Source organism: Rhipicephalus microplus, chromosome 3, assembly GCF_043290135.1.
Source record: "Rhipicephalus microplus isolate Deutch F79 chromosome 3, USDA_Rmic, whole genome shotgun sequence".
Taxonomy (NCBI): Eukaryota; Metazoa; Arthropoda; class Arachnida; order Ixodida; family Ixodidae; genus Rhipicephalus; species Rhipicephalus microplus.
This window is the reverse complement of record NC_134702.1, coordinates 237,178,120-237,198,664: the sequence shown is the minus strand read 5'-3', so window position 1 is coordinate 237,198,664 and position 20,545 is coordinate 237,178,120. Positions and strand designations below refer to the sequence as shown.

The following is a 20,545-nucleotide window of genomic DNA, read 5'->3' as shown; positions in this document are numbered from 1 at the left end:
ATTGTTGGAAATGAAGGCATGGCTCATTTAAGTTCGCCTTACTTTCTTGAGATGCTGTCCCTTTCTAATCCCGTCCTGTTTCTCTTGCTTCTTCTGCTAGATTTTTAATGTCTAACGTTTCTCCCCCTGTTTTCTTTTATTTTTTTTTATTCTCTTTTGTCCCCTTCCCTCCTATCTCGAGAAGCTATAAGAAGACACAGAAAATGTGTAAATATTATTGTGCCCTGAAAACGACGGGGCTTCCGTCGAAACATCGACTGAATAGACAGTTATGTGAAAGCGCATCTACAGTAGACTCGCGATAATTCATACTCTGATAATTGAAACATTTAGTTCACTCAAACAAAATTCAATGGTTTTGTTGGCCTTCTTTTATTTCAATGTATTTTGCCTCTTACTTCAAACTCCATCATTCGGTTAATTCATACTTTTTCCAATTCCATGCCAGAAAATAACTGCACTACTGTTTAAAATTTGAAAGCCTATGTAATCCTAACAGTTTAAAAATGACAAATAAGCACCTTGGGCTTTCAAGGAAAAAGGCTTTGCTAGTAAACAAATATTTGAAACAAAGCACACGCATGGTAAACTGTGATGCTTCAGAACTGGTATAGAAAGCTTTGTGCTGAAGGCACATACCTATTGCACAGTAGTTGGTGATCCCCGATTTCTTTAAAAGGTCTGATAAGCAGTAAATGGCTGATAAACTTGTGGTCCTTACACCTCTGCTTTCTCTTCATTGTGTGCAGTAAAGGTTTAAGAGACTGTAAAAAATTTTAAATGTGATAAAATCAATGTTTTATCATAATGTGTGGTGTCATCTCACCCAGACTCATCTAAGAACTTCTGATAATTCAAACTTCCAAAATTCAGAGGCCCTTTAAAGTCTGAATTAATAAGAGTCGACTGTACTTTTATATGTATATATGTATATATATATATATATACATATATATATATATATATATATATATATATATATATATATATATATATATATATATATATATATATACGCTAAGCTGTGTTTCTTCTCTCTCTCTCTCTCTCTCTCTATATATATATATATATATATATATATATATATATATATATCTATATATATATATATATAGAGAGAGAGAGAGAGGGAGAGGGAGAGAAGAAACACAGCTTAGCGGTTGTCTTAATTTTATTACCAACAGTTTCGACCGGTGGACCAGTCTTTGTCAGGGTTTGTATGAGAAAGAATTGTATACGTAAGGGCTCGTTTTTTCATGTTTTGACACAATAATAATGAGATCTAACAGACTATAATACCAAGGAATGCGTAAAGGAAGTTATCAGACGCAATCGTAATGTAAGTATGAAGAAAGAAGGGTGGGTGAAAAGATAACTTGCCGTGATCAGGAACCGAATTTGCTACCTTCGAATAACGCGTTTGATGGTCTACCACTGAGCTACCATGGCAGCTATCCCCCCAGCCACTTTATTGTGTTTAGATGTGAATTTAAATGTGGGAGTGTCAGTCAGCACCACTTGTAGCCATGGTGGCGAGTGTGGCATACTCTTTATGAACCTGTTTGGCGTCACGTAGCATGTGAACTTATGAGCTAGCAGCTGACCAATAGTCCCTCGTATACAACTTAACGGCACCAAGTCAGCCAGTACGAGGCCCTCGTTAATGAATAAGGGAAAGAAGAGTATACCCTTGGGCTCGTTTTTCCGTGTTTTGACACAATACTAATGAGATCTAACAGACAATAATGCCAAGGAATGTATAGAGAAAGGTATTAGACCCAATTGTAATGTAAATATGAAGAAAGAAAAGTGGGTGAAAAGATAACTTGCTGTGACCAGGAACTGAACCTTCGAATAACGCGTTCTATGCTCTACCACTGAGATACCATGGTGGCTATCCCCCCAGCCACTTCATTGGGTTTATATGTGAATTTGAACGTTGGTTTGTCAGTCAGCGCCACCTATAGCCATGGTGGCGAGAGAGAGAGAGAGAGAGTGTGCGTGCGTGTGCATGTGTGTGTGTGCGTGTGTGTGTGTGTGTGTGTGTGTGTGTGTGTGTGTGAAAAATATGGAAGAGCTATACGATTCCCCCCCCCCCCCCCCCCGTGAATATGAAAACTGTCCTGCTGTTGCTAATAGCATATTTAATGTTTGAAATTAATTGCAAACTAGGTAGATGGCGGCCCATACGTATGCTTGACACATATATTTTTTATTTTTTCTAAATTCTTGCATCGTGCAAAAATTGAGAACAAGCATTTTAACTTGGATTTTAACAAGCATTTTTAAATTGAGAACAAGCATTTAAGGAACAAGTGGGCAGTTTTGGATGGTGCTCATAATGTCATTGATTTGCATACGTCATTATTTCATCATTGAGATGCAACCTGTGCTGGTCAAAATAAGGCAACTAACAAAAAAGGTCGCTTTTGTGCGGGTGCCTGAACTATATATATGGCAAGCCTTTCCTGCTAATTTTTGTTCGGAAGTATGCATCAATTCATATCTGGTTTTTAGGAAAATTTTCACCGTGGAAGTGTATCCTTCTCATTGATTGATTGATTGATATGTGGGGTTTAACGTCCCAAAAGCACTATATGATTATGAGAGAGGCCATAGTGGAGGGCTCCGAAAATTTCGACCGCCTAGAGTTGTTTAACATGCACCCAAATCTGAGCACACGGGCCTACAACATTTCCGCCTCCATCTGAAATGCAGCCGCAGCAGCCGGGATTCGATCCCGCGACCTGCGTGTCAGCAGCCGAGTATCTTAGTCACTAGACCACCACGGTGGGGCTGTATCCTTCTCATGGCTCGCTATTTGTTAGACTGTACTCCAAGATGCGGAACTATGCTACACTTTGTGAATTTCGTGACATCTTTTTTAGTTGTTAATGTGCATTACTTCTGCTGTTACGCATCTTTAAAAAGCGTTTTCTAAATCACATGCACACAGCAAAATTTTTTCTTTTCAATTTCGTATCATCAAGTTAAACAGACAATCCAAAATGTTAAAATGGCTGCCACTGATCTGTAGTACTTTGTATATGAAATATTGTACATGTGTATACTTTCATGAACAATAACAAGGCGTAGCACTGAACTAGCACAAAAAAAGCTAGCTGTTTTTTGAACTGGCATGTGAATAGTGTGTGACATTTTGTTTGCAGTTTCTGGAGCACTGCAAGACTACTCACGCCATGGGTCGTGTGGGCACAACTGAGGAGGTGGCACGTTCTATCGCCTTCCTGGCCTCGGATGATTCCTCTTTCATCACTGGCCAGACGTTGGCCATCGATGGAGGGCGCAGCATCATGTGCCCACGATAAATCCTTCCATACATTGCCAACAGCTTAGACGTCAGCCCTCTCTTGAAATGGTCACTTTGATATAGCGCTGAAGACGATGGCGATAGCGGACGCTTGTTATTTTGTGTAAACTTCAGCTTCTATTCGTACTATTTCTGAATAAATATATATTTTGTGAGCGAAATTGTCAACGTATATTTCTTGGCCATAAAGATGTGTTGTTGTTTTGGCATCCTGTTATAAAACTTCTTGCCTTGCCCTAACCCTATGAGTGTTTTTGCTGTATCGTTTGTGTACGATTGTGGTTTTGTAGTGATTATAATAGAGGCCCCATAACAAATTCTAGTTAGACACTGGTAGTTGCGTGTTCGAAGAAGAAGAGCATTATATGCCTTCAGAATTATTTTAAGCTATTGATTACGAGCTGAGAAAACCAGTATTTTGATGCGGCCAGAAACTACGATAAGAGGAGCCGAGCTTGAAATTCTTCCCAATCGCCTTGCATAGCTTTTGCAAGTCAAATCCACGGCAGTTAAATCTCTTCTCTATCTCTGGCATCCGAGCAAATGGTCAGGTGCGCATGACGTCCCTGAGCAAGCCTGTAAGCCCCAAGCACGCAGATAGCATTGTTCTGTTGACCAGTGTCATTTTGCGGTCTACTGCCTGTTTCTGCTAGATGGACGCCTCGTTGTGCGCGTTTCAAAACGCTGACTTAGATGAGCATATTAAGTGCCCGAACGCGCAAGACAATCTAGTTTCTAGGGCTGGCATCTGCTCGATGCGCTAACCGTGGGGACACAAACGCATGCAAAACGCGGGCACATTAGCCCGGCATCTCGTTGCAATTCACGGGAATAAAATGAAAAAGACGTGCACATTCTCTTTTTGTGTACCGTTATTTATCTCAAGGTTTATTCATCTATTCAAACAAGAAATTACACAAACCACACATATCGTGTGAAATAATATTCGCCGTGTCATGTGCGACTGTTGGTGACGTCAGAGCACAGTCGTCTACGTGGAGGACCGACGTCACAGCACTAGTTTACGTAGGGCGATTCTTTCGTCGACGCCATGCCCTCATTTTATGGGCATGCACCCGTGAAACGAAAGGCAAGCAGCGTTTATCTTGAAATTTGACCCCATTTTCACGGCACGTAGCGTTGCAAGTTTTGGCAGAACTGATTGTGAACGCCCCATGCATGTATGCATTGCGCTCGTCCACTCAAAAGCATCGATTACTGGCATGATTTTGCGAAAAGGTCACTTGTTCAGACGACAATGCTTGGTTCAAAACGGCACGGCTTGCGAAGGCTGGCCGCGTGACGTCACGCTTCTTCCTTTCTTCTTCCATGCAAAACTGTCAAACCTGGTAAGGTGCCCTTGAACTACAATTGACTTTAACCCCGCGTGAATTCTGTGTGATGAAATAGAATATATAAATAAAATAGAGATGATGAAATGAAATATAGCCAGCACCAACGTTTATAAAACCTGTTCAGTTGTCAAACTCTCCACCTCTAACGTACACTGGCGAAAACTTTCTTCCAGCAGGCTTTTCACAGCAGACGACGAAGCACGAGCGAACTTCGTGCATGAAGCTGATATCTGCGCAAATATTGAATTGTTTGAAAACGCAAGGATGAGAACGACTAGTTTTACTATTTAGGTAGTCGGGATCAATAGATTAGCAGGAATGTCTGAAAGCGCATTATGTGGTGTTGTGTATTGCGTGAACTACGTACCCAGGGATCGGTGGATGATGCTGCGGCTCTCGTCAAGTTCAGCGTGACAGGCATTGTTGTTAATTTTAGAGGTGACCAGCTGTGATGACAGTTTTTCTTAGCTAACGGAAAAAACTCCAAAGGTTCTGGTAGGTCTGTGAAAATATGTAACGGCAGAATTTTCTTGGAGCCGCGCGAGTTGTGCCACGAGAGAGATCGAGTGGCCATGGTTGCGCAGTGGGATCTTCTCACATCTTTCGCATTTCTTATTACAGTTTGTGCTAATTGCTGAAGAAACGACCAAGTAACATCGGTAACGTTGTTACCTAACGTTGTTGGTAACGTTGTTGAGCAGATGGGCTATGTGGCACAGCATATTCGCAGAGATCAACCTTCGCAAGCGCATGATCAAGTTATGCATGTTTCGCCACACACTTCTGTAGCGATCAACATAGAGTTTCCTAAAATTAACTAGAAGGGACTCTGACGCTGCAATCGTTCAGCGACTAGAGTCATTGGACCATGGGAATGATGGGTAGTACACACATTTGCCTAGTCTTCGTACTTGCGGCTTAGTTTATTGCTGTGTTTCGGTTTCAGTTTGAAAGAAAGATTCAACCCTTTTGAACTTCGTGACCCGATTTGGAAAGGTAAGTCTATAAGAATAAGACGGTGAAGCGCAACCACTGAACATTTGCTAATATTTCTTTCGTGAGAAAACAGCACCAAGCCACACGAACACGCACGGAGCCAAAAGCAGGCCAGAAGTACAAATATTACACAAATGTGTGTACTACCCATCATTCTCATGCTCCCTAAAGCGCCGTGCGTTGCAGCTCCCATAGAGTCACTAGAAAAATTTTGAAGTATCGCCCCTGTTTTCCACGCGCCGCCGGCGTCGTAGAGCAACAGTGATTGGGTTATTTGTGTCACGTGACGTTCTCTCTCCATACTCTTTCCAAGCACGTTGGGCGCCCCCGCGCAGAGACGTTTCTTTCGCTGTTGAGCGAGCATTGCGGATGGATTTCAACGTGCCAGCTACGTATTTTGGACGAATTATCAGCAAGCAAACGTGCCAGAACCATGCCTGGCTGCTGCGCCTTCGGGTGAAGCAACCTAACGGAATCTGGGAAAGCATTTTTTGCATTCCAACTGGAAAAAACTACCAGCAACAACGTTTGGCATGGCTGCACAGAATCAGCCGCAAGAACTTTGTGTCTTCGAAGAACACTGGCTTGTGCGAGGTAAGTTGGTGAAGTCTCCAAGTGCAATAAAAGTAGCATTACAAGTTTGACGAGTTAGTGATAATTAATTTTGCTCTCCAGAGTATAGTAACAGATAGGTGAGATAACTGGTACAACAGCTCGTGTGTGTTCGCTTGTGCAATAGAGTCTTAGTACTGTTGTATGAGAGATGCGGCGGTTTGCTGGGCGTGCTCTAATGCGGTTAAAATATTTACCCGTTCTGTTTACACGGCTTGTTCTAGCAATTGCAAGCTACGCTCATACGAAGAGAGATTTATTGTGTGAAGCGTTTAACCAGTCGGCATTGACGGCATGACAAGCCTCCAATTAATGGGACAGAAATGCAACTGAGTGCGCATGAAATACAAGTGATTTGCGATTTACGTGATCATATTGCGGGTATTTATTCCATAACTTTGTGACAATGGTTAGCGGCAAAAGTTGCAACATTCAAGGCAGAGGATCGGTACCCTGTCATAATGCTTGATGAAATGCAGCTCACCCCAGGCCTCGATTATGACTGTACTACAAGTTCTGGCATTGGTAAGTGTTCATGGGTGTTCTGTTTCTTGCAGTCTGACCTTGTTGTAAAGGCTCAATGCTTACAATGTGTGAAACTTAAGCTAAAGATAATGAACAAAATTTTTTCAGCTCGGCATAAAGTCTGCTCTGAAGCTGGCTTCTTTCGTAAGCTGTGAAATCAATAGCTCACTTTCTATTCATAATGCCACATGGTAATATGTATATGAAAATTTCCGCTACAAGGCATGTAGATTATTTTGTTTTCAAGTGCAAAAGACAACTTGTCACTGGTAGGGGCTAAACCTGCACCCTTCAGATAATGCATACTGTTTTGGTACTAAATGAGAGCTATACACCTTATAAGTAATATTAGTCCTATTTGGGCATTACCTGCATGAACAAAGGATTCCTTCTTTCTATATTTATTAATTTTAATCCATTAAGTGATTATTGAAAATTATAATGCTGTTTACAAATATGTGCTTGTGTGCTACTTTTCAGGACATTCTACTTTAGCATCATCAGACCCAAGTGCATCAGCCGGTCTCGCAACACACGCCCTGGTGTTCATGCTTGGAGGAGTTATGTCCAGGTGGAAACAGGCAGTAGCATATCACTTTTCAGGTAAATAATGCATTGCTCTGTAACTTCTAGAGGACAAAAGCAGTTTATCTAGCCAACAGTGACACATTGTTCTCTCTCGTACACTTTCCATTTAAGTGAATCTCAGTAGACTTCAAGAGTAAATAAGCGAGCTTATCATAAAACTTTTGGCCTTGCCGCCACAGTGAAGCAGTGATTATGGTACTCGACTGCTGGCCCGAAAGATGCGGATTCGATACCAGCCGCGGGGGTTGCATTTGTATGGAGGCGCAATACTGAAGGCCCATGTTTATTTTTTTTTTTCAGCTGACTTCTTTGATGCAAAGCAGGTATTGGCCATACTCATCAGGAAATCTGAAGCAACTGGTCTGTCTGTAGACTGTAACTTCTGACATGGGGACTGAAAACCAGGTCATTTGGAGACTGTGCAGTATAATGGCCACCAAATACGGGCGCCCTCGGACCACGTGTGTTCACCCCTGTGATGAAGGCCGCAGCCTGCATTTTCTTGTGTATGCACCCCACCTTCTGGAAAACTTGCGTGGCCATCTGGTGAGGCAGCAGAAGACAGTTCTGGATGATGAGACTATGCTTAAGAACAAGTTGCCAATGAATTAGGTAAAGTACTGTGTTGCTATGTAAGCAGTCAGTACATGGCATCTTGTGGTCACGTTGTCGCCAAGAGAAACTAATTCCTTTGACTGCTTTTTTTAATGACCACGGGTTATAACACTTCAAGTCAAATGCAAATAAATAGCCTCCTATGTGCTAAAGTGGTTGCTTGCGCATGTTGGTATGACATATTTGAGGGAAACTGCACGAAAGACGGAAGACTAGGCAGAGACCAGGCTGTTGTATGTGTCCTTCTCAGCCTGGTCTTCCATTTTTCAAGCTGTTTCCCACCAATGTCTCCAAAGTTCACTGCTGTATGAATGCTTCTGCTTGCAATTGCCATTTAACCCGGCCAGAATGACTTCACAAAGGGCTCTACCACAGTCAAATACAACTTAAAGTACATGAAAGACGAATGTGAAAGCCAAACAAAGCACAGACTATCCACATTTGTGCAGGTTTGATAGTTTATGCCTTTCAAACTGTCAACAAGACACACCAAATGGATCAGCACATTCTAATAGCCCCATGTTGCATTATATGGCTCTATCTTATACCTGTATTTTTCCTCATTTCATGCCTTCTATTCCTCTGCTGTTGACTGCACCCCTTCTGTTATACTGATCGATGACCTGTTATTACTGTAGGCATAACTAGCTCAACTTCATGTCACTAATTCAAACTGCCTCTGTTATCTGATTTACAAGCATTTACTTTCTTCAGTTAGTGGTTACTACTCGCACCACTCTTTGCATTTACAAACATTATCCACATACTTTTTTCTATCCTTCAATGCAGTCCTTCACTTCCTCATGAGCTTCTTTGCTTGAAATAAATGCACGATAGGTAAATGCGAGTAGGGTGAACACAGCACTTCCAGTCCTAAGAGGTACTAGTAAGCGGCCAGCCACAACTCCGAAGAGCCTACAATATAAGAGTTTACATGTCATATGCATTTCTAAACTTACTTGTGAACTTTGCTGGTTAGTCTGAAATGGCAGAAACCTGAAAAGACATCGTAAAGATTGACAGAAAAATGGTTTCCTTTATGCAATTTTTTACTATGTTTCAAATGAGCTATAAATTGTTATGTGCAGTTTTCCTGAGTTTATTTATAATACGACAACTTCATGTGTGATTATGATTACATAAACAGCAAATTTACCATAATGACCCGTTTTTCCTTTCAGGTCAGCTTAAAGTATGTGGACCAGCTGTGCAAAATTGACGAACAGCACAGCCTCAAGCTTGCGCCACGTTTAAAGTAGAAACATCTAAACCAAGCCACTTCGGCAAAATGAATGTTGGCACAGCTTGTGCCTTGTTCGACCACAGTATCTCGGCTGCTTCTGGTTGAGCAGAAAAAAAATTTATGAGAAAGCTGTAATAACGGCTTGGTTTTTAGATCAGGTGTTTAGGTGGTTTTCGCTAATGACGTCAAGGACACCGACCTTGGCTTTAAGTGATTTGTGTCCACAAATGGGCAAGGAGGTTGAAATATTTGGGCACGGCGGCTGATTGGGCACGGCGGCTGTACCAGCATGCGGACCGTCTGTAATCCGTTCCTGTTTATTGTACAGATTATCAGCCTACTACCGCCAGTTCGTGCCGGGTGTTCAGGAAGCTGCGGAACGACGCTTGCTGCGCATGACTGCGATTCTTCTGTTTGGCATGCGCCTGAACTGCGAGCATCGTCGCCCTGGGAGAACCTGAGTCGTCACTCGTCGACAGCATGCGCCATGGATCACTGGCAGACGGCAACACGAGCACCATTCAGCGCGGCTATAAGTTCGCGCCCGGCGGTCATCTCGACCATTGGGCACGGCGGCTGTACCAGCATGCGGACCGTCTGTAATCCGTTCCTGTTTATTGTACAGATTATCAGCCTACTACCACCAGTTCGTGCCGGGTGTTCAGGAAGCTGCGGAACGTCGCTTGCTGCGCATGGCTGCGATTCTTTTGTTTGGCATGCGCCTGAACTGCGAGCATCGTCGCCCTGGGAGAACCTGAGTCGTCACTCGTCGACAGCATGCGCCATGGATCACTGGCAGACGGCAGCACGAGCACCATTCAGCGCGGCTATAAGTTCGTGCCCGGCGGTCATCTCGACCATTGGGCACGGCGGCTGTACCAGCATGCGGACCGTCTGTAATCCGTTCCTGTTTATTGTACAGGTAAGAAAGCAGTATGGAAAATGTGTTCGCTCTGATGATCCCTTTTTGCTGGTGCTGCCGTGCCCATGGCTCAGTTGTTTGTTTTGCCGCGCTGAAACTGTACTGAGGAAGTTATTGTTACTGTGTGGCGATATTGAGATGAACCAAGGCCCGGGTCTGGAGCAGATTGCCAAAATGTTAGCAGACATAGCAACTGATGTTAAAGACATCAAAGAAAAGCGATTATCAGATATTGAGAAGAAGCTTGATGCCCTATCTGGGCTTGAAGGGAAGGTAAATGCCTGTCAGGAGCAGCTGTCTTCGTTGGCAAAAACAATAAGTGTTCTAGAAACTAAAATCGATCAACTGGAAAACCATAGTCGCCGGTCAAATCTAATCGTTTATGGTCTTCCCGAGGGAGCAAATGAAAACAACGAAGCGCTTGAAAGTGCTGTCAACACAGGCATTCTTAAAGATATCATGAAACTTGAACCTGTCGGTATCGAGCGTATTCATCGTATAGGTAGACCTGAAACTGGCAAAGTTAGGCCAGTCATTTTCAAATTGCTTGATGGGCGAGACAAAGCTAGAATACTTAAAAACGGGTCCAAACTTAAAAATACCACGCTAGCTATCGGGGAAGACTTTTCTCCGAAGATACGAGATATTAGAAGAAAGCTTTGGGCAAGTGCAAAAGCTAACCGAGATAACAATGAGAAAGTAAACTTAGCATTTGATAAACTGTATATCGATGGCCAGGCGTATGTCTGGGACAGTGATAAAGGCGAAATAATTCCGGTAAAAAAAAACGACGGAAGCAAAACCCGCCCGATGACCAGACGGTATGCCCAATCACAGAGTCACACGTAGGAAAACAACTCGCATTTTCTTCAAAAAATAATTCAACGAAAAGTAAATTTTTCGTTACCGGTCAGCAGGGCGTTAAACAAAAATGCCTTCGCTTGGTTAACATAAATGCCCGAAGCGTCAATAACAAAACTGAACTAATGGAAATTGCCTTACTTCAACACGATCCACATGTAACAGTTGTGTCTGAGACATGGTTGCTCCCCGAAATAGCTGATGATGATGTATTTCCGCCCTCGTATAAGGTGTTTAGGAAAGACAGAACTACAAGGGGAGGTGGAATAGCCATACTTGTGAAAGAAACACTGCAGGCCTCATTAATTGGTTACATTGATGACTTAGAATGTGTATGCATTAAGCTGTCTTGTTGGAGCCACATTTTCATCTTGTATGCACTTTACAGACCCCCAGAGGCTGCGTTTGAATCCATGAAAAAGTTAGCTGAACATATGTCTCAATTTTGCAACAACAAAATTTTGTTAGCAGGTGATTTTAACCTACCTTCTGTTGACTGGGAACGTTATGCGACAGGACCATTGTACAAAAAAGAGACTGAGATTGTGTTTAACATTATGCTAACCCACAACTTGATGCAAGTTGTGAGGGAGCCAACTCGTGTGCATGGATCCTCTAGTTCGATTTTGGATTTAGTATTTATAAGCCGTGAACTCGAGCTGCACTCTGTTTCAGTAGAACAGGGCCTGTCCGATCATAAATTGGTTACAGTCTCTTTTCCTCTTAACAATTTTCCAAGTACTAAAAAATCTTCAGTGCGTACCTTTAAAGATTACTTGCGAGCAGATGACGTATCTATAATAGAATACATGGAGTCGTGTTTTGCTGTCTTTGAGGTGGGCGATGTCGAGACAATGTGGAATCAATTTAAAGAAATGTGTCATCATTGCATCAATCGTTTTATACCGAATAAACATAAATAAGTGCACAAAACAACTCCCTGGATAACGCGAGATATAATTCACTTAAAACGAAAGATAAAACGCTTAAGGCAGAAGCATGCGCAGTCTCGTTCCCTCTCAGTCCTCAAAGACAGCCTTGCACGGGTTATACGCTCATCCAGAGATCGCTATTTTAAGACGCTACTGCCCAACTTCATAAAACTGACCCGACTAAATTCTGGAACTACATTGGTGACAGAAAGAAACCTCTCACCGAAATGGCAATTGATAGCGTGATTGTAACCGATCAAAGAAAAATTGCTGATCATCTTAATGCGTATTTTCAAAGTGTGTTTTCCGGCTCTAGTGTTTATGTTCTAAACGGTAGAGTGTTCGACCCATGCGAAGTCTCTTTCGTGTCTTATTCTGGTGTTTTTTCGATGCTTCTGAATCTTAATTCTAAAAAGTCCTGTGGACCTGATAATCTCCCAAATATGTTCCTAAGAAGATATGCTGAACATGTCGTTAAATTCCTGCATGAAATCTTCCGTGTTTCATTGTTGTCATCAAAGCTACCATGTGACTGGAAAGCCGCACGCATAAGTCCTGTATTTAAGAAAGGTGATCGCTTGTCGCCTCATAATTACCGACCCATATCCTTGACCTCACCCTGCTGCAAATTATTAGAACACATAATTGCTACACAAATTGGAAATTTTTTGACTCAACATTCAATCCTGACCAATTTTCAACACGGCTTTAGAAAGGGATATTCGACAGTGACGCAACTAGTTACAATAATCCACTCATTTGCACTTAACTTGGATAACAATAGGCAAACTGACATAATATTTTTGGATTTCAGTAAGGCATTCGACAGGGTTCCACACGACAAATTGATCTTGAAACTTAAACGTATTGGCCTTCCCGAGATCCTTGTAAACTGGATTGCTGACTATCTAAATAACCGTGAACAGTTTGTTGCTATTAATGACCAGCGTTCGCAGTCTCTACAGGTCACATCAGGAGTACCCCAAGGAAGCGTCCTAGGGCCATTGCTTTTTCTTCTATACATAAATGATATTGTAAATGTCATCACCCCTTCTGTACAAATAAGATTTTTGCAGACGATTGTGTTTTGTTCCGGGTTATTAACTCTTTAGATGATCAAAATGAACTTAACTCAAACCTTCATAATATTCATCTGTGGTGCAATGAGTGGGGAATGATCCTTAATGCAGAAAAGAGTGTCTGCATGCGTTTGACACGTAAGAAAGTTTCACTAAATACTACGTACCAGCTTGGGTCTTCAACTCTTAGAGAGGTTACAAGCTACAAATATTTGGGCCTAACTATAACTAGCAATTTGTCCTGGAACATGCATGTAGACAACATATGTTCAGCTGCCTTTCGGAAACTTGGTTTTCTAAGACATAAACTGCGTACCTGTCCTGCCAATGTAAAGCTTCTTAGTTATTATTCTTTTATACGACCTAAACTGGAATACGCCAGCATTGTATGGGACCCTTACACTAAGCTTAATATTAACAAACTTGAGCGGGTTCAAAGGAAAGCTGTTAGGTTTATATATTCAAAATACTTACCGTCGGATTCACCTTCCGCGCTGATGTCTGCAAACGACATTCAGACCGTTGAATCCCGCAGACGCGAACAACGGCTGGATTTCCTTCAATTATTACTTAATCAAAAACTCGCAATCGATTCATCGCCTTACTTATCTTTTCTGTCAACAAGGAACACACGACATCATCATCCCAATTTGCTAACCCCATTTTTTGCGAGAACCGATGCCTTTATGTATTCTTTTTTTCCTCGAACAGTGTCGGACTGGAACAAGTTATGCGACCCTCATTCATTGTAACATATGTGTAACGTATTGTAAAGTATGACGTATGCAATGTATTGTCGTTGTTTGGCGTAAGTTACTACTTGTGTTGTGGAACATAGTGTAATGTAGTGTTGTAGAACCGGGTGTGTTGTTGCTTTGCATATTGAAGTTTATTGTAGTGTATAGAGCGAAGCGTGATGTTGTTACATAACGAAGTGTATTGTAGCGTGTAAAACAAAGTGTGTTTTTCGTATGATGTACGTCATTACGCCTGTGGTATACGTGACGTGCCCTTCCTACTTGGACCACTTAGTGTCCGCAGTATGTATTAAATAAATAAAAAAAAATATTTCTTCACAGTTTTATTGAGATGGTCTGGAAACTTAACATTTTTGACCACAGCTGGCCTAAGGCATCGTGGAAGCCAGTGCAGACTGGCATGATAATAAAAACTACTACAGCATTAAATCTTTGCCAGTGGTATGTCAAGTCCAAAGGCTTGAAGTTTCTTTTCCTGAGTCGCTTCTCGCAGCACGCCCTAGAGAATTTTTTTAGTGCCATAAGAGCCAAGTCCCCTGTCCTTAGAGCTAGGGAATTCAAGTACACACTAAGACTCATTGTGCTTGCACAGTTTTTTATGCCAAGTAAGCATGGCAGCTATGACACAGATGACTCTGTTCATTTAACAGATTTTTTGAGCTGAAGACCAGGCTTGAGGGCTGAGCTAGATGATGTGAAAATGCCTGCCATGCTTGAAAATCTTGAGCCAGAAGAGCAGGAATCGCTAGAGTACCTGGCAGGGTACACTGCTCGTAGCGTCAGTAAGAAGTATGGGCTTTGCGACATTTGCAAAGGCACGTTGACTGGAACTGACGCTGCTCGGGCTGGCTTGCTTTTGCAGTTAAAGAATTATGTACTAAACAAGCAATCGTTATACATACCATCAGCATCAGTTATGTCCCTCATGGAATGCATGGAGAGTTACTTTAGAAAAAAATTGGCCCCGTATCTGCATGTAATCTGCAAATGTCATCGAAAGACAATAGTCTTGAGTGTGGAGAGAGCGAACGAAACATTTATTTGATGTTCTGCTCAAAAAAATCGGTGAATGGTATTCCGGAGGCGCTGCGTTAGAGTGCCTCGAGCCTGCAGCGGAGGCAAACGAGCGCATCGAGGCATGTTAGCCACGAGCGCAATCTGGCAGTTATCTCCGAAAACGAAGGAAGGCCTGCGTGCCTGCGGAGAAAGATGCGTGCGTTCTTGGAGGCGATAAGGTGTAGAACGCGCAGCGATGGGCAGGTGCCACCACCATTTCGTTTTAGCAAAGCCTTGGTAAAACTTGCTTTTTTTAACCCCGCGTCACACTCTCAGCACAGCGTGTTTAACGCTACGGTCCTTAGAATGACTTGTGTGTGCGTTCTCTAGTATAAAGGCACACATATAAAACATCACTGTGTTGTTATAAAACCTCAGATATGTGCAATGATTGCTTTTTAATTGACAATCGCACAGGTAAGAACGCTGATTCTTGAGCAACATTGGTGGGCGCTGCGGATGGGGGTCGGCCGTTCGAAGTATCGGTTGGTGCTGTTTAGAGTAACCAGTTCGCGGCAACGGTGGACAAACAGACAAATGTATAGACAGACAAACCAAATTTTTTGCGTCGAAGGTCCCCAAGAAAAACTATCGTCTTTAAAAATGAAGGGTCACTAGTAGCAGGACAACTTCCACTCAGGCATGTTGCTGACGTAATTTCAGCAATGGAACCTGAATTTTCATCCCTACCCACATGCCATAACATTGCTGATGAGGTTGTGCAGCAGTTCTTGTTGTGTAATCTGAGGTTAAGTTTGTGTAAAAAGAATGAAGAAATGCAGAAGAAAGCAATACAGCAAGCAAAATGCGTATCAAAAAGTGTGGGAATGCGTGTAGCTATTAGTAATATTAAGTAAGATAATTTTTTCTAATGTTTTATAAGGTTTTTATCTGTGGGTTTTTTAATCTGTGTGACTAGTTCCATTTGCACAGTGGTCATACGAGAGCTATCAGTAATATTTGCTGCTGACAGCATTATTTTAGAGTTGTGCGAATTGCTTGGTATATGTTGTTCTGTGCATTTTTGTGTGTATAAGCTGGCTTACTCTCAAACTAATGTGGCCACTTAGTTTTTAGGAGAAAGCTGAAGCTTCCACAGTTATTGTCTGTTTAATGGATTCATTGTATATTGCTAATTACTATTGCAGTTTAATTTTTCACTACTTTATTTGTATGTCATACAACACATTTTGATGCTATTTACTTCTGGATACCAAGAATATTTAGAACTGTGTCATTTGCATATAGTAATAATGGCTTGAACTTACATCTTGTGCTATTTCAAAACCAGATCCATTATCTATTTTAAGGAAGCCATGGAACCAAATTTGCAAGCTCCATTCATGCATTGCATGTTGAACAACACATCTGAGAGCAAGCAGAAAAATATTAGCACAATTTGCTGTGACATCAAATTTCTATTTGATTTTTTCAATTTAACCATGCAACGACGTGGTACCACTGCATAGTTACGAAGCGAATACTCTGGGAAATCATTGGAAAGAACTCAGGTACCACAAGCCTTTCTTGAAGGCCATGCTTTTACACACTGTACATAAAGGAAGCAATTGCAAGAGCGGTAAATAGTTTGTCTATGATGCTTCATTGTTTTTAATGTATTTTTTTAGCGATTTGCTATGCCTTCTACTACGCGTTTTAGTGAATTGCCAACGCAATTCAGGGGTGACACCCTTGATGCTTCATCTCAAAATGGAAGTTGCTGCTTGTGAGAAGAGAGTTGCAGCAGCGTTTTGAAATTTCATAAAATGTAAGCTTAGAGTCCAGAATTGTTTGTGCATAATCAAACTAAGCTCTCTACTTTGTTACAATCTTAGACTGAGAATAGAAGGGCTACAGTAACACGGAACCTTTAAAAGCATTTGCACAGCTTGGGGCAGATGTTCTGGACATTTAATTTTTTGTTGGGCTTAATAATTGCAAACTCTCTCTTGAGCTAAGGAACAAGAGAGCACACAAGTCTGCAGTGCTTTACAAATCACTAATCAGTAACATGACCAAATGCGAACTGTTTAGTACTCGCAACTGCATAGTACAGGGCAAAATATACGAGGGTACTTATTCGATCTTAAGAGTTTGTTATGCATGTCCATGATCACTGAAGCATGAGAAGTTATTCATTGCACAGGTCTTAACAGTGATCTCTATAGGTAGGATATATGTGGCCAATGAGATGTTAGAAGCTCGTACTGTGCCAGTGTTTTTGATTCATTATTCTGCACTTTAGAAAATGCTGAGCTCCATAAAAGATTTACTTGGATAACAACTAGCGAGTATGCACAGCCAGAGCCTTGACCCTAAATTTCAACAAGGTAGTCCTTTTGTTGATATCAATCAATCAATGAAACTTTATTTTCATGAATAGATATATACAATTACAGGGATTATTTGGACCGATAGCCTAAAGTGGCTAGTGGACGGTCCAATACAATGTGCAACATAAAAAAGTGTACAGGTCAGCTCTGAGGTAACAACATCAAAAAAAAAAAAACAATCATATAATACAGATAACAAAGTAATACATTTTTTCCTGCAGATATGCATACTTATTAGCTTGCAGCTAGTTTCTATAGATAGGCACTTATTAAAAAAATACAATGAAAATTGAATCAAACACACACATGCTTACATGTCTTGACTTCACAGAAAAAATGATTTACATGTCATGCTGAAATTACGTGCCGTTTTAATCTCTAGTGGGACCGTGTTCTATATTTTTGTTCCATTAAACTGTACCAGTCTTTATCCGTAAACATTAAAACATTTGGGCAGATTGAAATTACCATTCGAAGCATGTCGCGTATTGCGTTTAGGAATTGAAAAAAGATCAGCAGGCAAAGGTGAATTTCTATTATTATGTTATTTACTAAAATGGCAATTTTGTAGTCACGCAACATCGGAACCGAGAGAATGCGTTGTGATTGGAAAATATTACTTACTGGTTCACCTTGGCTTATGATTTTCAGTGTAGGCTTTTGAAGTCGTTCAAGAGTTTTTAGATAACTGTTGTACGTCACACCCCACGATTCCAGACAGTATCCTATGTGACAATGACACAATGAAAAGTAGAGTGTGCGAAGTATAGCTTGTGGAAAATATTGGCGAGCTTTTATTAGAGAATAGCAGCCATAGGCTACCTTTGCGCACACACTCTGTACTTGCTCATGCCAGTGTAAATGTTCATCAAAAGTGATGCCTAAATATTTAAAACAAGGAACTTGTTGAATAGGAGCGTTGTTTATTGTTAGGTTAAGAGATTCAGGGTCAATATGTTTCCTACGAGAGTGAAACACCATGTACTTCGCTTTAGTACAGTTAACAGTCAGCTGACTCTTGGCAAACCATTCCGAAATGTTCGATAAATCGGTCATCGCGTCATTTTGTAAATCTGCTAAGGAGTGTCCTGTGAAAACTAAAACAGTGCCGTCCGCGTACATCAGTGCCCTTGACCTCTGTAGGGATCGCGGGACATCATTAATATAAAGAGAGAACAATATAAGGCCCAAAACTGAACCCTGTGGCACCCCGCATTTAATATAACCGTAAGATGACTTGATGTCACCAATGACTACCTTTTGTTTGCGTGCCGATAAATAACTAGAAAAAAAATCAAGCGAGTTACCTTTTATCCCATAGGAATGCATTTTTTCCAGTAAAATGGAATGACTAATAGCATCAAATGCTAACTCCAGGACAATTCTTTCCTTGTTTTGCTCAGAATACTCCAGTAGTGTTATGGAGTTAAACGCTGCTACCAGCACGTCTGATAATGTTTGTGTCAGTTGCTTGCTACCATGTATAAACTTCAGCCATAATTTCTGCAGCTTCGATCCACCACTACAGCTGTAGCTGTCAACAAATGTCTTGACATTGTGCTAAAATGCTGTTGTTTTTGTCAATGTAGCTTCACTGCGCTGTGTATGTGAATTGCCCACAATCTTGCTTTCGCTTTTACATTCTTATTGCCTGTGGATATGAGAGAAAGTCTAGATAATATCTGCTTTTTTCAGGTGCTTTCGCAATCCTGTGAGTACTTGGTGTATCAATAAATAAATTGACTGTTTACCTTTGTGTATGTCTTTGTGATTGCATCCTTAAAGAAAACCAACAGATAATGAAGCCAAGGCACACAGCTGCATGCACAGTTTATATAATTCTGAAGGTGCTAATTTTTTCCGCTGCATAAAGCAATTGAGCAGAATAGTAAGGTGCCCTCCCAGCAAAAGAAAGCTGCAAAAAGTACTAGAAGCAAGTAGCTTTTCTTCCACGCCTGGTCCAGCAAGATATTGAAAGCCTGAAGATACCAATAGCCGTTATGTTTCTAATTTTTCTCGTCTGTCATTTTCTGCCAACAGTACAGTAAAAGGAGAGTGAACTCCAAAATTGTGTTCCCAATTGGCGTGTTCGTTTGGTTACACTTGTAACATCTCTCATTCCTATCACCTTACAGGCTGTTATCAGAAATGCTGTATTGTTAATTATGTAATTCAGGTCACCTGTCTCCTCGGGAGAAGGTGTGTCATCTACAAAAATACTATGCGACTTGAAAATAAGTGAACTCCTGTTCACGCACCAGGAATGCAGACAAAGCAATAATGTGGAACAGATTTATATAGCTACAAATACACTGCAACTTTTACAATATCAGCAGCATAAATTGGTCATAAAGGCACACAGCTGCACACACAGTTAACGCATGTCCACCCACAAACATTCCAGATCTCTCGTGAATGAACTTTTCAAATAGCTTATTTCTTTGACAGAACTGAGAAAATGGCAACTGCGCGTTCGCAAATAATACGAGCTTTGCACGGGGCTATTTAGATTCCGATCGGAATCAGGTTTCTTGATCCGCACAGAGACGCAGAGGGGAGCTGATGGCAGTAAATAAATTTGACCTTGACCTTGAACGGGATTGAATGTGGTCGTGCGGCACATTTTAAAGATAAGCGACAAATCGCCATGGCACCAGTATTTAGCACTTACAGCCGCACGACTACGGCCCCATGGAGCTAATATGCCTGTAACCGCAACACTCCGAGCTGCCCACATAAGCGGCTGATCTCATACATCCCCGATACGTAAATACGAGAAGCCGTGTCGTAATAATACTTTCAAATGACCAAAATCAACCTGCCGGCAAGCAAGCATTGTGTATATCTGCTTTCTTACACACTTAGACAATCAATCTCAGTACGCCAACGAGTACGCGAACACCGATCGGTACTCTGAAATTTTTTCTAGTGACTCTAGATGGATGGATGGATGTGGCTCTACCCTTTAGATCAGGCGGTGGCTTACGCCACCTAGCCGTAATACTTAGTTAACTTACCACTAGATTTATCTTTTTTTTCCCTATAAATAGTGAAGTTGAGGACTGGTGTTTTGAAGTGAAGGATTTAATTTTCGCTCGTGCATTGACTTTAGCCACCAATCCGATAACCTTCTTTTAGCTAAGTTTACCCGCTTAAAGTATATTTTGCCCTCCCTGTCCCTAAACCCCAGTGCTTTAAAAAACTCTGTGCCATCATCCTTAACTATAGGGTGAAGCCCTTTACAGAACATTATCAAGTGTTCGGCAGTTTTCTCCTCCTCTCCACGTGCACTGCATACCGTGTCTACATCTTCGTATTTGGCCTGATATGTCTTGGTTC

At 41.5% G+C, this 20,545-nt stretch overlaps 2 protein-coding genes and 1 long non-coding RNA gene across 5 annotated transcripts in view; 2 read left to right on the top strand and 1 right to left on the bottom strand.

Annotated features, from left to right (window-relative positions):
• Positions 1-3,492, top strand: part of LOC119169134 (3-oxoacyl-[acyl-carrier-protein] reductase FabG) — an 88,245-nt gene extending 84,753 nt beyond the window's left edge. Inside the window, exon 9 of the mRNA XM_037420238.2 lies at positions 3,171-3,492. Coding sequence (XP_037276135.2) covers positions 3,171-3,329 — 159 coding nt within the window. The 3' untranslated portion in view covers positions 3,330-3,492. The remainder of the gene's footprint in view (positions 1-3,170) is intronic.
• LOC142804174 (uncharacterized) lies at positions 640-17,956 on the bottom strand. Its single transcript, XR_012894492.1, has 3 exons — positions 17,831-17,956; positions 8,982-9,018; positions 640-764 (listed from the first exon to the last, which is right to left on the bottom strand). It is a non-coding gene; the product is annotated as an uncharacterized LOC142804174 (long non-coding RNA).
• LOC142804173 (uncharacterized) lies at positions 3,637-18,956 on the top strand. 3 transcript variants are annotated; one of them, XM_075890825.1, is made up of 4 exons: positions 3,637-6,276; positions 6,774-6,819; positions 7,300-7,422; positions 7,708-18,956. In XM_075890825.1, the coding sequence occupies exons 1-4, from the start codon at positions 6,052-6,054 to the stop codon at positions 7,791-7,793; spliced, it is 480 nt and encodes a 159-aa protein (XP_075746940.1). In that variant the 5' UTR covers positions 3,637-6,051; the 3' UTR covers positions 7,794-18,956. The 3 variants fall into 3 exon arrangements, 2 of the variants coding, with proteins under 2 accessions (XP_075746940.1, XP_075746941.1); XM_075890826.1 differs by lacking the exon at positions 6,774-6,819; XR_012894491.1 differs by lacking the exon at positions 3,637-6,276 and having other exon boundaries at positions 6,298-7,422; positions 7,708-8,019; positions 9,204-18,956.
• Positions 18,957-20,545: the final 1,589 nt, after the last annotated feature.

What these genes read in the sequence shown, in the direction of transcription:
- LOC142804173 (XM_075890825.1), top strand. Translation starts at nt 6,052, where the DNA reads ATGGATTTCAACGTGCCAGCTACGTATTTTGGACGAATTATCAGCAAG. An exon ending in AGAACACTGGCTTGTGCGAG is followed by an intron (nt 6,277 to 6,773) that starts GTAAGTTGGTGA and finishes GATGAAATGCAG; the next exon opens with CTCACCCCAGGCCTCGATTA. An exon ending in AGTAGCATATCACTTTTCAG is followed by an intron (nt 7,423 to 7,707) that starts GTAAATAATGCA and finishes TTTTTTTTTCAG; the next exon opens with CTGACTTCTTTGATGCAAAG.